Source organism: Quercus robur, chromosome 7 (genome assembly GCF_932294415.1).
Source record: "Quercus robur chromosome 7, dhQueRobu3.1, whole genome shotgun sequence".
Taxonomy (NCBI): domain Eukaryota; kingdom Viridiplantae; phylum Streptophyta; class Magnoliopsida; order Fagales; family Fagaceae; genus Quercus; species Quercus robur.
In genome coordinates, this window is record NC_065540.1 from 17,382,158 (window position 1) to 17,399,160 (window position 17,003).

At 32.7% G+C, this 17,003-nt stretch overlaps 2 protein-coding genes across 2 annotated transcripts; one reads left to right on the forward strand and one right to left on the reverse strand.

Moving 5' to 3' along the window:
* The first annotated feature begins 6,977 nt into the window (after positions 1-6,977).
* LOC126692555 (uncharacterized) lies at positions 6,978-11,811 on the forward strand. The gene is made up of 7 exons (XM_050388190.1): positions 6,978-7,242; positions 7,376-7,453; positions 8,490-8,596; positions 9,987-10,064; positions 10,406-10,507; positions 10,817-10,898; positions 11,458-11,811. The coding sequence occupies exons 1-7, from the start codon at positions 7,086-7,088 to the stop codon at positions 11,574-11,576; spliced, it is 723 nt and encodes a 240-aa protein (XP_050244147.1). The 5' UTR covers positions 6,978-7,085; the 3' UTR covers positions 11,577-11,811.
* On the reverse strand, positions 11,787-13,856 carry LOC126692554 (pentatricopeptide repeat-containing protein At1g09900-like). The gene has a single exon (XM_050388189.1). It carries the CDS (start codon positions 13,562-13,564, stop codon positions 12,008-12,010), a length of 1,557 nt encoding a protein of 518 aa, XP_050244146.1. The 5' UTR covers positions 13,565-13,856; the 3' UTR covers positions 11,787-12,007.
* Positions 13,857-17,003: the final 3,147 nt, after the last annotated feature.

Here is a 17,003-nt window from a genome sequence, read left to right on the forward strand (position 1 = left end):
CTCTTTTTCCATACAATACAAAGCTAAATAAAACAAGAATGATTCTTTCTTGCTCAAACTGTGGTTTTTCATCCACTTTTTAGGGTTTTCCACGTACATTTTTAGTTCCTTTTATATTCTTCCTATCACTTTCTTCTTCTTTAGGCATTATGATGTCAAAGTTTGCATTTTTGTCATTCATGAGCTTTCTCATCGAGATGTACTGTCAGATAACTTATTCACTCTCCCATATAAGCTCAAATCTAACTTACATGTTCAAACGTATATCATCTTTCTTTTGTTCAAATCTCAATTTTTTTTATTTATCACAATTCTTATCCCAATCAATAAATTCAAATATCTCATTAGGTTTCAACTTCTTACGGTTCTTTATCTCATTTTTAAACATTGTTCCATGTTACCTTACCTCCTTCTTTGGGGAAAAAAATACACAGTTATTAATATATTACTTTTAAGCATTATAACATTAAACCAAAAAAACAAATCTATTAATTATATATAAAGAGCTAATAGCTCATGAATAGTGTCTTTGGTTTATTCAATCATTGAGCTTTATTATAATTACTTTTTTCAAGTACACCAGTTTTTTGAACTTTGTTTTTGCTTTTGTTTATTTATTTATTTATTTTTAAATCTTTATATGTATACTTTGTAAGCTTATGGTGTAGACATACAAAAAGTGGCAAATATTATACAAATTTGCAACAAAAAAAAAAAAAAAAAAAAAATCTATATATAAAAAGTGTGAATGGGAAAAACTATAATAGCTTCACTATAGTAGTTTTGGTTTGTTCAATTTTCACTGTTTTGCTGGCAACTTTTTTTTTTTTTTTGGTGAATGTGTAAAGCTGCAATAGATTTGCTACAATATTTTTGGTTTGTCCAATTCACACTGTTTTACATTGTAATAAAATATTAACATAACAAATTGTCACAATATTTTCACAATTGTTAAGGTGTTAATTCCTTATAGGTTAAAATAAAATAAAAATATATTATACCGGAACCAACCACAACTAAAAATAAAGGTATTGTGAAAAAAGAAGTGCTACATCCATAATATTTTTCACAACACTTTCATAACAAATTATAAACAGTAAATTGTTACTGGTTTTAATTTATACTTACTAATGAAACCACTTTTTTATCCACCAATAACAACTTATAACAACCTACTACTTATGATTTGTTGTGAAAATGTTGTGGACATAACATTTTTTTTATGAAAATGTTATGACATCTTGTTGTCGTCATAATGCTTTCAAAACTGCTTAATTGTCAATTTTTTACAAGTCAAAATAAAATATAACAAAATTATAAAGGTATTATGAAAATATTGTATCATTCTGTTGTGTTTTTAAATTTTTTTTGTTGATTTAGTCAGTTTTGTTAAGCCAAAATTCACTATTTCACATACAATTTTCTTAGGTTGACTTTTTGTATTTTTTTTCTTTGTGCACCATTTTAAGTAAAAACACATAGTTTTATACACAAAAATTTAGGATAAAAACACTTTTCATACTTTATGTTTGGGATACTTTACAATTCCTCCTTAAACTTTAAAATCAGGCAATCTTTTCCTTAATATTTTGGAAAAGAGCAAATATGTTATATTGTTGTTTTCTCAGTTAAACCCTAATGAAAACTTATGATTCTTAAAATATTTTATTGTATAATGTCTAAAATACTTCCACTAAATTTTAATATCCCAAAATTTTTTTTCACGTATTTTGAGTTCTAGATAGTAGTAATTCTTAGAAAATTGAAATGATGATATAAAATTTTTTATTTGTTATCTAAAGAACATTGATTTTCGAGATTTAAATTTTTGAAACTTATAATTTATCTAATGGAAAATTTGATGACACATGCCATTTTTTTATTATCTTTTTTATAATTTTCTTAGCAAAATTTAGTTGTTTATTATTGGAATATGATGATATTTGTTATTATTCTTAGAAATTTTTAGTAAGTGAATATATCGCCTTTAGCAAATAGGAAATAAAAAACTATTATAGTAAAATAGATATTTATATGTTAAATAGCTACCCTAACTTTGTGGTTAATCAAAATTCTTATACGAATAAGATTAACTTTTTATAACCTAATTATTAAAATTCTTTAAATTAAGGTCTCTTTTGATTAATGTTATGCATTTTAAAAATCAAATAATTTATATCTTTGTTTTGTAATATAAATAAAATCTAGATTTGACCTTAATCACTACTCCTTTTTTATAGTAAGCACATTCCTTGGACGTGCTACCCAACTAGTCTATATATAAAAAGTGCGAATGCGCTAATGAACAATAGCTACAGTAATTGGTTTGTGTTTTTTTTTTTTTTTTTTTTTTTTTTCCTTTTAAATATTTATGTAAGCTGGCATATATATTGTTATACTGACACAATAAATATCACAATATTTTCACAATTATTGAGGCATTAATTTCCTATAAGTCGAAATAAAATAATAAAATATAAAATTGTGACCAACCACAACTGAAAATAAATGTTTTGTAAAAATGTTGTAACACTTGTTGTGTAAGTGTGTAAAGCTACGATGTTTTTTGGTTTGTTCAATATGTACTGTTCATCACTTCATTGGTTTTTTTTTTTTTTTTAGTCATCAATTTGCACTCTTTTTTTTAAAAAAAATATTTATATGAGCTGGCATATATATTGTTATATTGACATAACAAATTTTTTTTTTTTTCCAGTCATTGATTTGTGCTATTTTTTTAAAAAAAATATTTATATGAGCTGACATATATATTGTTATACATACATAACAAATTTCATAATATTTTCATAATTATTGACATGTTTCTTATAGGTCGAAATAAAATAATAAAACATAAGACTATGACTAACCACAACTGAAAATAAATGTTTTGTGAAAATGTTGTAACACTTGTTGTGTGAATGTTTAAAATCTACCGTACTTTTGGTTTGTTCAATATGTACTATTCATCATTTTTTTTTTTCCAGTCATTGGTTTGTGCACTTTTTAAAAAATATATATTTATATGAGCTAGCATATATATATTGTTATACTTATTGTAAGAACTCGATTTGTAACGATCCCAAACTGGTATTGGGTTCGTACGTTAAAGGCCCAAACAATAAAATTTGTAGAGAGTGGGCTAAAAGGCTAGGCCCTGGTTGCCGAACAGTGGTTAATTATGGTGTTCATGGTGGACGCACAGAGGTGAACTTAGTTTGTCCATAGACCTTGTCCATTGAGCTTCCTGTTCTTATTATTCCTTTCCCTTTTTTGTTTACCATTGTTTTTGCCTCCCTTTTTTGGCGCATGAATCTTTACATTATATAGCCCTTCTCAGTTGATCCTGACCTTTCATCTGTCGATCAGGCAAGTAACTACTCGAGTGCCTGTCCCATCAGCCGCCTCCCCCCACTTTCTGTTAGTTGCAACAACCGAAACCACACTATTCAGGGGTCTTTTCCCATCAATGTGGTTAGGACGTTTGTTGGCGCATTCAATGCGGAGGTGACGCCTTTTTCTTAAACCACCCCCACGCTGTACCCCCGTGCGAGTCCCATTCTACTCGCCTTTTCTTCTGGGAGCGCTTTGGAGGCTGCCTTTGATGACGTGTCGTTCTTCCCTTTTAGGCCTTGGGATGCTGAGGACAAGGTCATCCTCGGCTGCACCTCTAGGCCATTTGAACTTTCGCTACTTGTCCTCAGCAACTACTCTCCTCGGCGCAGGCCTTGGGCCCTAATGGAAAGTGGGCCGGGACCACAAATTCTCTGGCCCCACACTTACAAAACAATTTTTTTTTCTTTTAAATATTTATATGGGCGGACATATATATTGTTATACTGATACAACAAATTTCATCATATTTTCACAATTATTGAGGTGTCAGTTTCTTATAGGTTGAAATAAAATAATAAAATATGATATTGTGACCAACCATGGTTGAAAATAAATGTTTTGTGAAAATGTTATAATACTTGTTGTGTGAATGTGTAAAAGTTACGATACTTTTTGGTTTCTTCAATATATACTTTTCATCACTTCATTGGTTTTTTTTTTTTTTTTTAAGTCATCTGTTTGTGCTCTTTATTATTATTATTATTATTATTATTATTATTATGAGCTGACATATATATTGTTATATTGACACAACAAATTTCAGAATATTTTCACAATTATTGAGGTGTTAATTTCTTATAAGTCGAAATAAAATAAAAAAATATGAGACTGTGACCAACTATAATTGAAAATAAATGTTTTGTGAAAATGTTGTAACACTTGTTGTTATCACAATATTTTCACAATTGTTGAGATCTCAGTTTCTTATAAATCAAATAAAAAAATGTTAAGTTCACAACATTTTCACAGTAATTTCATAACAAATCATAAGTAAGCTATTATTGATGGATAAAAAAGTGATATCAGTCGTGGGTCTATTTTAAATTAGTAACAACTTGTTATCTATAATTTGTTATAAAAGTATTATGGAGATAACATTTTTATAAAAATAAATAATAATATATCAGACCGAAACTTACCACAGCTAAAAATAAAGGTACAGTGAAAATATTGTGACATTTTGTTGTATTCCTAGACTTTTTTTTTGGTTTAGTCAAATTTGGTGAACAAAAATTTACTGTTTCACGCACAATTTTCTTCTGTTGGTTTTTTGTTTGTTGTGTTTTTTAATGCATAGTTTAAAGTGGTTGTCCCAAATAAAACCCAATAACAATTTACTATCAAGAATTTGTTGTGAAAATGTTGTGGATATAACATTACTTTAAAATAAAATTATAAAATATCATACTAGGGCCCACCATAGCTAAAATAAAGGTATTGAGAAAATATCGTGACATTTATTGTATTCCTAAATTTTTTTTTATAGCCAATTTGTTGAGCCAAAATTCAAAGTTTTACGGACAGTTTTCTTGGGTTGACTTTTTTTTAACACACACACACACACACACACACACACACACACACAGTTTTACCAACAAAAAAGAATTATGGAAAAAAATATTTTCCCCCTTTATGTTTGGGGTAGTTTCATCCCCCAACTTTAAAGTTGAATAATTTCCACATTTATATTTTGTAAACAAGTATATAGTCCTTGTTATTACTCTCTTAGTTAAACCCTAACAAAACCTTATGGTTCCTATAAAATTTCATTGTGCAATATTTAAAATGTCTCACTAAATTTTAATGTTCCAAAAATTTTCTTCGTTTATTTTGAGTTTTATGTGTTAGTCATACTTAGAAAGTAAAAATGGTGATGTATGATATTCTATTTGTTACCTAGAGAATACTAATTTATTAGTGGTTTAAATCTTCTAAATTTATAATTTTATCTAATAGAAATTTCAATGACATATGTCTTTTGTTATTTTGTTCTTTTTTTTATTTGTTTTCTTTCTTAAAAATGTGTAAATTAAAAATTAAGTTAAGCATTGTAGTTATGCTATTAAAATAAAATGATAAAGAATGAAGTATGAATAACAAAATATTCATTGCAAATGATTGTAGGTATTTATTTTGATGGAGAGTTTCAATTGTAGTGTAAGGACATGGTTTGAATCCTAAGCCCAAATGATAAAAGGATTTAGGCCCAAAGAGCCCAGTACAATGAATTTGTAGAGAGTGGGTTAAAAAATTAGGTTCTAATGAGTTGGGTCACGGTTACAATGGATCCAGTAGACATTAAAGTGAAAATAGACTGGATTTATCTAAGGAAAATCGTCATCGGCACAATCTGAGGAGATCAGTTTTTTTATATATTACTTGAAGTTGGTTACAAATACAGCTTTGATTGCTACAGTGTTTCTTTCTCAATTCTCCGATCCCCTTCTCTTAGGGTCTTTCTTCTATTTTATATTGTTTTCCCCTTTCATCTCTACCCTTCATGTGTAGGTCAGATTGTTGGTGTTGATCATTGTCCCATTAGTACATTCCTGAAATTTTTGGGTAGTAGATGTAAGGCTGAAAATTACTGTTTAGGTATCACTTTCTCATTAATGTGGTTAGAGAGTTAGCTGCACAACATTCAATGAGGTGGCAGCAGCCTTTCCTTAGATATTTCGTAGCTTTCCTCTATCCTATTCCTTCCTGATACTTATCCTCATCCATAGAATGATTTGGAATGTTACCCTTGATGGCAGACCACACCCTTTGACCTCGGCTTTTTTCATCCGATGAGGCATTCCTCCTCGGACCATTTTCTTGGATGGTTTTGATCGGACTTCACTTCTTCATTTACTAATATGGATCCTTATGAAAGTGTTTACCCGTCCTTGGATTACCTAACATTCTCGGATTGGACTCCTGACCTAGTATGTACATAGATATGGGCTCTCGAGTCTATTACCCCTACATGTAGCATATGTCATCATTTATCGCGAAAATTTAAATATTGTGATAATATTTAATAAAAATTTAGTTGTTTATTATTGGAAGATGATGACATTTGTTATCATTCTTAGTATAATTTTTTTGTGAGTAGATACTGTCTTTAGTAAATAGGTTCTAAGAAATGAAAAAGTATTTTGTATTAAATGATATTACGTCATCCGTATCAAAATCCAATAAACAAAAGACATGTGTGCAAAAATAACTACCCACTAACACATGTCTTTCAATTATTAGTGGGTTAGTTATTTTTTGCTGATATATCTTATACTTATTAGAGTTTGATACCGCTGACATGATATCATTTTATACCAAATACCTTCTTCTAAGAAATTATCATACTAAATAGATAGCCCTATGTTAAACAATTATTCTAAATTTAAATACATAATTTAATACTATTTCAAAAAATAACTCTATCTTAAATTTTCTCACTTACTAGTAAATAAAAAAGAGTGAATATATAACGAAGTTCATTAATGAACTGGAGTTTTTTTTTTTTTTTCTTTGAAAAAAAAAAATCATAAAATTATAATCCTTAACCGTTAGGAGCAGGCCCGGTCCATAAAACCCTCCTTATCTAAGAAAACATTTCCGACAATTTCATAGTACACTTTGTTTTCAATTTTCTTCTCACAGTTCATTCGGTTACTCCAAATTCTATAGTCTATACAACCAAAACCAGCATGGCGGGAATGGCGACCTTCAATCTCTCTTCTGCTTCGTCTTCCATCTACAGCCGTCCATCACTACCATCATCAAAACCTTCATCACTTTTGTTCTCATCAAGGCCGTCCATTCTCCCAATGCAGCGAACTCCGTTCCGTTCCAGAATACTTCCAAGTAAAAATGCCCCCCCGTTTATTACCTTCCTCAATTTTGTTAGAGCTTGAGAGTTCAATTTCAAAAGGGCATAGCAATGACTTGTTTGTGCGCTTTTTTTTTTTTTTTTTTTTTTTTTTTTTTTGCATTGCAGAGATTTATGCATTTTCTAGTAACGATATCAAAGTGGGTTCCAACATTGAAGTCGATGGCGCTCCTTGGAGAGTTTTGGGTATTGTTTCCAAATGATATTCTGTGACTATTATTAGCTTTTAACTGGGTTTTGATTTCTAAGTCCTGCATTGTGTGTGTGTGTGACTTATGTGTTTTTTGAGGGTTTAAGCCTTATGAAAGGAAGAAAAGAAAATTGAATTTGGGAATATACTTTTTACTAATTTTGAAGAGAGTAATTTATTTGGTACTGTGGATCCCGTTAACTTAACTGGTAAATTTTTCTTGTCATTGAATAAAGAACATGAGTTGGAATCCCACCAAATAGAAATTCATTGGTGTCTTTGTTTGATGATAAATAGCAAGCATTATGAAACATATGCAATAATTGTGCGCCACACTATTCCTCAGTAAAGAACAATGCTGCCATTCATGTGAGAGGAGAGAGCATTGAGTACTGAATAATTTTACTTCTTAAGAATGGTTGGTTTGCATCCTTTTTTTCTTGACCAGTGAATCGTAAAATCGAGGGAGAACGAGTTGTAATTTGTATTGTTGACCCCCTGTACACTCTCTGTGTACTAGGGTGCCCCTTTTTTGATATCAATAAAACTTATTACTTATCAAAAACGAGTTGTAATTTGTAAACCAGAATTTAAAATTGAAGTAGACTGAATCCATTTTTTGTGAGTGGGACCTAAGTTTGTTTTGCTAATTATATTCATGAACTAATTTATCTTTTGGGTAATATGCATGTGAATTATATTTTGTGCATAGCATTAGTGCAGTTGTCAATACACAGTGCCGAAAACAATAAAGTTCTTTGTAATCATTTGTGTCATTGCGTGTTCCCGTTCAACGAGTAGTTAAGAGACAAGAAATTGGGTTTGGTATCATCCAATGGTTTGATTTGGTAGTTTTCAAAATTTACTTACTTAGTTCCATATATTTGCCTTATATCCGTGGTGTCTAATTTATAGACCACTCTGTTTTTCTAGGAGGAATCTTTTTATTCTTTAGGGACACCCTTCTGCTTTTTGCACATGTAATTTTGAATTTTATAGCTTGAATGCCCATTGGCCTTCACCCTTCTGCAGAGTTTCTTCATGTGAAACCTGGAAAAGGTGCAGCATTTGTGAGGACCAAGATGCGTAATTATATAACAGGAAACACAGTTGAGAAGACTTTTAGAGCTGGAGTTACGGTAATGTATTTCATATTGCATACAGTTATATCATTAATTTATGTGTCCTGGTACCTTGTAAGCTCAATATAGTTTGCAATGGCTAACATATGAACAACTTAACTATGTCTGCGGCATTTTCTTAATGATTTATAGGTATGTCATGTTTTTGGAACTTAATTGAATCACTTAATTTAGTCCATTATTTAAACTTTGGCTAAGTGAAAGATGTGTCATTTTTCATTGGAATTCTGTTGTAGTTTTTACTTGCTACTTACATTTGCTGCTTCGTCATTTAAGATAGACTATGGAAAGGATTAGATGCTCCAACTTATGGTACCTTGCAGGCTTGCAATAATGTTTTAGTTAACTTTAAAGTGTAATATTTTCTTCAGCTAATCTTATTTTAGATGTGAATTTACTTCGCATCTATTTTACAGAAACCTTGTAAAGGTGCATCATTTTATTTTTAGGAAAACTTTCAAACTAGGGATTGTTACAAAGTAATCTATTTGCTACGTCTTAAGTTGTGTAATTTTGCCTTCAGTTGTATAGCTCAGCTTTCAACTTGGGATCCACCAGTGTAAAAGGGTTAAACCATTCATCTCAGCTGTTGTTTAATTTCCCTTTGCCTTCAGTTGTATAGCTCAGCTTTCAACTTGGGATCCACCAGTGTGAAAGGGTTAAACCCTCATCTCAGCTGGAGGTGACATAAGCTATGATATGGTTATCAAGGTCCTTTTTCTGGGTAGCTCTGTCTGTGCTTTTCTAAACAATCACATATTATGGCCAAAAAAACATCAGTAAGACCAGAAAACTTAAATTCTCATATGACATTTGGGAAATGAGGATTCTCTAACATATTCTAGAGCCTTTGTACTTTGTTCTTGTTATGACATATGGTTACTTCGTTGAATTTCACAGTGTTGGTAGTTGCTTCTTTTATTTATTTATTTCTTGGATGTCGCCGTTTAGGAGCTCAGCCATAAGACCATTATTCATTGCATATTATGCAATGTGAAATATCTTAAATAGTAAGAAGCATGGACATGGACACGGAAATTGAGACGGACACAAGAAGACACGATGACCTGAAAATTCTTGAAAAATCAAGACACAACACAGTGGGAATACGACAATTAGTCAATATATATATAGGAAAGTTTTATGTTTATTTTAAAATTTCAAAATAAATAACTATCAAAAATACAAAATCTTTTAAAATATATCTAAAACCAAAGGAATTAAAAAAATAAAATAAAAAATCCCTCCCAACACATTGAGGTTTGTGATTATAAAGTCAATTGGAACATATGGCACCCATGATAATGCTCATATATCTATGTTATACTATGCCTCTTCAGTTCATTCTCTCTCTCTCTCTTGTCCTTATGTGTAATTGTTTGACCAGATTGATGAGGCAGATATATTCAAGGAAACAAAGCAGTTCACATATAAAGATGGCTCTCAATTTGTCTTTATGGATCTGGTATTTTTCGGTATCCTAATCCTCTGATATGTTTGTTAGCATAGTGTTTTAAGAATTTTATTTTGACAATTCAATAGTTATAACTTGGGAGGGGAGATTTGAACCTTGGATGTATCCAATGGAAACATCAGGAGGTGTCAATCAATTGAGCTACAAGCTCTTGGCTGATTATAAGAATTAAAAATTCTTTTGTGTGTGATGACTAGTTAGACATCTACTTCAGGACTATTGGGATCAGTTCCTTTTTTGGTGCTTATATGTTTGTCTTAAGGTAACAGGCACTGCATTGAAAGACTTATTCTATAGTTATTTTCTTAGTTTCTAATGTTGTATTTTCACAGAGTACGTATGAAGAAATCCGCCTCAATGCTGCTGATGTTGGGGATAAGACAAAATTTCTGAAAGAGGGAATGGACTGCACTGTTCTTTTTTGGAATGGAAAAGTATTTACTAAATCCATTACCCTCTCATTCTTTATTTTCTATTGTTTTTTTTGCAAAAGAGCGTGCTTTTCTAGAGTTGTGTTTAAGAGGGTGCTCTTTAAACTTTAGGAAGGAAGAGGGTGAATTTCCACATTTATGCATCATCAGTTGAAAACTAAGCAATGTTCTTATTCATTGGTGTCATATTTTAGTGCCCTTATTTTCACAAGTCAGATGCATATGCTTGCATATATACAGATGGCATCACTAGATGTTTATTATTGTTGTTAATATTATCATTTAATAATCTTCTTGTTTGTATTCTTGCAGATTATTGATTTTGACCTGCCCATCACAGTTAAGTTGAAAGTGGTTGATGTAGATCCTGGACTTAAAGGTGACACTGCTCAAGGTAATGTCATTTGCTTTCTCTTGCAATTTCCAAGGACCAAATTTATTCTGTAGTAGATCTAAATTCTGATCAATTCATGAAATGTGGGGACAAAGGGCTGTGCAGACGGGTCCATCCTGTTACTGTGTTAAGATTTCCCTGGACAGATCGAAATGTACTCACAAGTTGGGCACAGTAGATAATCAAAATGATCCTGCAAGACTAAGTATAAACCATGCAGAATGTGCATCTAAATGATTATGCAGGTTTCAAATGTGCAAGTTTAAGTAAATGATTGTTTGCTAATGAGACATTTGGAATCTCCTTCTCTGCATTTTCATTAATGGAATACAAAAATTGAATAAAAAGTGTACTTTTTCTGATTTGTCCATTGTGTTTGCAACCATAAAGCTATGAGGTAATGTCTGGATACCAAATGGGACGGGGCTCATTTGTCTTTTTAATAAGTTTCAATCATGGGGACCCTCTTTTCTTCCCCCTCCCCCTTCTTCCACCTTCTTCTTCTTCAGATTTCATTTAATTCTTTAACTGACTATTTGAGAATGAAATCTTGTGGCAGGTGGAACAAAGCCAGCAACTGTTGACACTGGTGCTGTGGTTAATGTTCCATTGTTTGTAAATATAGGCGATGAAATATTGGTGGATTCAAGAACAGGGCAATACATGAGCCGTGCATAAGTATTATCCGAGAGTCTTGTGCCTTCATTTGGGGCAAGAAATGTACATCGAGCTTTAGCGTAGCAAATGGTTGCAAATGTTAAATTGTACTCTCAATTCAATTGTTGACTGGTTTGAGAATTTTTATAGGTTGTAATTTCTTTTTGTATGAAAAGAGAGAAAAATTATTAGCCATTCAAACGGATTAGTACATCTAAATAGCGAAGTTAATAATGGGAATAATTCGTAACACACATTCACTGGTGCAGAGTATTATAATGAAACAGTTTGCAGTTTATCAATAATTGAGAATTACATCGAGCAATGAGTCAAACTATACACTCTACTATCACTACAACAATAACAACAACAACAACAATCACTACTGCTACTAAATTCTTTTTTGCAATTCTATTATATTCGAAGTCATTCTCTCAATTACTTAATTCTCTTTATCTTGGCTTGCTATTGGGAATCACACCTCGCTTCAATGCTGTGCCATATATACTACAAGCGGCCAAGGGCCATCTCCGTTTATTGCACCCCTCGATTAAGAGGTTATAAGACATTCTGCTGGGGATTATTATTCTTTCATCCATGAGGACCAGAATTAACAAAGCCTCATCTACCCTGTCTCCAGCACAAAGTGCTAGAATTACATTGTTAAAGGTGACTGCTCCTGGAGAATTCCCCATTCGTATCATATCATGCAGGTTGTCCAATGACTTCTCAATCTTCCCTCCCTTGCATAAAGCTTGGATCATTAGGCAGTAGGTACTGGGGTCTATGTCATAAAACCCAGTTTTCATTTTCTCAAACACTTCATGTGCATCTTCTAGCAGGTCTTTTTCTTTCCAGGATCTCCTGCATAACCCTCTTAAAAGAAGATTCATAATCCTTTTGTCTACTTCAATACCATCCTCCACCATTTCCTTATAAGTTCGTAGCGCTGACCGGATTTTACCCCATTTTAGCAATCCATGCAACAGGGTGCTATAACTTATACAATCGGGCCTGCAATTCCCCTGCTTCATTTGCTTCAAAACAACTATACCCTTCAAAGGCCTTCCCTCCTTACAATACCCTTGAAACAATGTATTGTAAGTGACCACACTTGGTGCCAATCCCATCTCCACAGCTTCATCAAGCAATTCCATTGCCTCATCTGACCTACCCACTTTACAAAAACCATCCATAACAGCTGTGTATGTATAAACGTCTGGCTTCATTGAATCTTTCTTGATTTTTAACAACAATTCAAATGCTTCCTCCACCCTCCCCACATAACACAACCCCTTTAACAAGCAATTGTATGTCTGAACTGTGGGCTTGCAACCTATTGTGCCCATGAAATCAAAAACCTCAAAAGCTCTCTGCATTCTACCTCTTTTGCACAATGCATTTATGAGAATAGTGATAGTTACAACATCTGGGTGAAAACCCTCTTCTACCATATGGTCCAAGACTTGTTTAGCCTCATCCAGCTGATTTTTCTTGCAGTGGCACCTGAGGACAATGGAAAATGTCCAAGAATCTGGTTCTAGCTCATAAGATGATAAATCAGAAAACAGTTTCAAGGCAAAGTCCGGATCTTCTGCTATAAACAAAGCCATGAGCACATCATTGGCTCCAGATATGGTATTAAAGCCACCATCTTTGACATAAGAACTGAGAAATTCAGTTCTTTCTTTAGAGGGTAACTCTCTAATTCTATCTGCCAATTCTTGTACGTGAAATCTACTAGTTCTCTTATCAATACCCAGGTTCTTTTCTGCTTGTTTGATAGGTAAAACCTCAACTCTATCAACCAGGTAATTCCCATGTACAGGTGGGTTAGGATTTGTTGAAGAGAGTGACAGTGTTGTGAGGACAACTAGCTTACCATGTTGTGTTTTCCTATAGTGGCTTCTGTAGATGTTGCTGAAGAAGAAAGGGGTATTGAGCAAAGTGGATTGGACGGGAACAGGAGATTGAAGAAGTGTAAAGGGTGCAGGATACGGAGAAGACATCAAATGAGAGAGAGAGAGAGAGAGAGAGAGAGAGGTGGATAGGTAAAACACGAACTTAAGATATATATAAAGTGTATGCTTTCATGGACGATTTGAAAGTGAAGTTAAAAAAGGGTGGTGCTGCTATTGGAACATTGAGGCGAATAGGAAGGCTTGTTTGATTGTTTTTATAGGAGTAATCTGTGGATTCCGTGCCTCTTCAGATATAAGAAATTCAACACACACACACACACACATTTGCCTAAAAAATATGATTTTTAGAAGGATAGATATTGCTGCACAATCCACACCGTAATGCCCACACTTTTACGCACGTACAAAAAAGCAATGGTCTCATTTAAAAATGAGCTTTATGGATAAGTCATTTTGAGAATATTTAGGTGGTAGGTTTAATTGATTTGAATGATGTGTTATAAATTTGGAGATCTTAAATTTCATCACCACACTATCGGTTCATGAAATTTCTAAGATATCTCATTGACCGGGAGTGGAATAATAGACTCAAATAAGGGAACACCATTTCCTTTATGAACAAACAGTTGCATGAGACAAATAAATTATTTAGTTTCCCTAAGTCTTTTTTTCATATAGAGTTCATGCTCAATTCACAAAACTCTTATTTTTGTAAGGTTTGAGAGAGATGATTGATAAGCCATCTTATCTCCAATTTTTTTTTTAAGTTGATTCCTGAACTCAAAACCGTCAAACCTACGAGGCTGCAGCCTATTGTGTTGGGTGAAAGATTCTTACCATCACATCAAGCTTGACCTCCCAAGTCCCAACTTTCAGATTACATTCCTAATTTCCACATTCTCCGGGTCCGGGCACTGTAAATCTATTCACAAGTGCAGAAGTGGAACCTTAAATATATTAGAAAAGTAATGCCAAACGCCAATTTTAGATCATGTATATGTCAGCTAGGCCAACAGGGTTGAAACTAAAAAGCCCTTAACTTTCAGAAGACATTATCAGGAAGAAAAAAAAAACAATTTCATTATTATATTAAACCATCCAAGTTCTAACATTCTAAGTTTCTAACTCATAATATTGCGCACAATAAGACAACAATACTCACTTTTCATTCCTTTTCATAATCGTTACATGTTATATGTGTATACTTATAGCATCTTTAAACTTTACTTGCCAAAAAAGAAGAAGAAAAATATGTAGAAGTAGAAGGGAAATGTGAATAAGAATATATAAAAACCCCTTAAAAATCTTCAAGCATTTTAATCTGGACTTGCTTCTTTCCACCACGATTACCCTTTGTACCAAGAATGGGCTTGAGCAACATCTTCAGGGCCTTGAGGAAGCCCGAACCACGACGCCCTCGTTCAACTTGCTCTACCAAAGGTGGTGGAGATGAATCTGCTGGTCCAATCGATGGTGCACCAAGTCCAAATCCACCTGCACTTGATGTAAGGCTTCGGCCCAGAACTTGGTTAAGTTGCACCTCAAAGGAGCTTCTTTCAAACCCATCCAACAGCGTGCTTTGTTCATCTCCAAATATCCTAAGAACTACTTCTATTTCATCCATTGCACCCAATTGCTGAGGAAATGTTAACTGTTTATGCTTTGTACACGAGAATATATTATTTGGAAGCTATGTTATGGCTTGGATTGATGTTTTAAGGTAAAGTTTAGGAATCTAAAACTATTAAGAATACATGATAAGTTGTGATTGATGGAGTATAAAGTGGAATACAAAAAAATGGGAAGATGATTTGTATTCGTGTGAGAACACAATCTTTGAAAATTTTTTCATTTAGTCTTCCACCTCATCTTTTAATTAGTGTCGTGTGTCACTCTTCTTTGAAAAGAAAATAATTACTATTCATTTAGCATTTTACCTAAGCAATGGTATTAATTGATTCATGGAATCTTCCACCTAAGAAATGTTTTAAAGACTTATTTAATTTTTATTATTTATTTATATTCAACAATAACAAATTTTCAATATATAGAGTGCCATGTGTCACTCTTCCTTGAAAAGAAAATAGGCACTATTCAGTTAACATTTCACCTATGCAATGGTTTTAATTAATTGATTTATTTGAAGCAAAAAAAAAAAAAATTGATTTATTGAGCCTTTCCTAATAAAGATTTTAATGAATTATTTAAATTTTATCATTTATTTATATTCAGCAATAAAAAAAAAATTATTTGCTAAGTATTTAAATTTAATAAAAATTCTGTGCAACCATTAGTAGGATATTTATATACCTTTTGTAGCCCAAAAATAATAACCAAATCATGTTGATCTTTGGGGTGGAGTATTATATCTACCTAATGCTCCACATGAATGTTACAGCCGGAGCCATGAAAGAAGTGCTAAAGGTTACAACTTACAAGCCGTTGATCATGAATGGTACTCATATATTTCTTCTCTAAATTGGATGTAGAAAATCCTTAGTAGTTTCCCCTTCCCAAACACACATATACATATTTTGACTGTGGCACCATCTATATGACACAAGAACTGAGAAATTCAGGTCTTTCTTTAGAGGGTAACTCTCTAAATTTTATCTACCAATTCTTGTACCTGAATCTACTAATTCTCTTATCAATACTACCCGAATTCTTTTCTTCTTGTTTGATAAGTAAACACTCAATTTTATGAACCAAGTGATTCCCACTTGGTAGAAGAGAGTGACAGTGTTGTAAGGACAACTAGCTTACCATGTTGTGTTTTCCTAAAGTGACTTCTGTACCTGTTGCTGAAGAAGAAAGGGCTATTAAGCAAAGTGGATTGAACCGGAGATTGAAGAAGTGTGTGGAGGGTGAAGGATAAAGAGAAGACATCAAATCAGAGAGAGGTGGATAGGCAAACTAGAAATTCAATTTGTATAAAGCATATACTTTCATGGACGCTTTGAAAAGGGGTTGCTGCAATAGGAACATTGAGTCAAAAGCAAGATGGGGCATTGTTTGTCTGTTTTCAAGGACTAACCTATGCCTCTTCGGATAAGAATTTCAACATAAATACAGTACATACACACACAATTGCCTCAGATATGATTTTAAAATACAGTAATTTATGTTGCACACAATTGAGTACATACGCACAGCGAAAACAATTGAAGTGGATTTCACGATTTTAGTTATTTGCACGTAGTATGTGTACGTGCACACTGTGTGCAACATTCATCAAATGAGCTTAAAACTAACTACCCAACCACTGCGTAGCCAGTGCAAACAATTGAAGTCGATTTCACTATTTCAGTTGTTTGCACGAAGTGTGAGTTCTTACACAACCATCACTCCTCTTTAAAGCAAGCTTAGAGCCAACCAGTCAACCATTGCGTAACCCAATACACAGACTAATTTTTAAACTCAAATCCGCTGATGCTACTTTATCGCAATAAGGAGTAAGGTGTAAGGCCCACCCTCTAGTAACCAATGATTACAATGGAGACCAATAGAATCTGTGTTTTCCCAA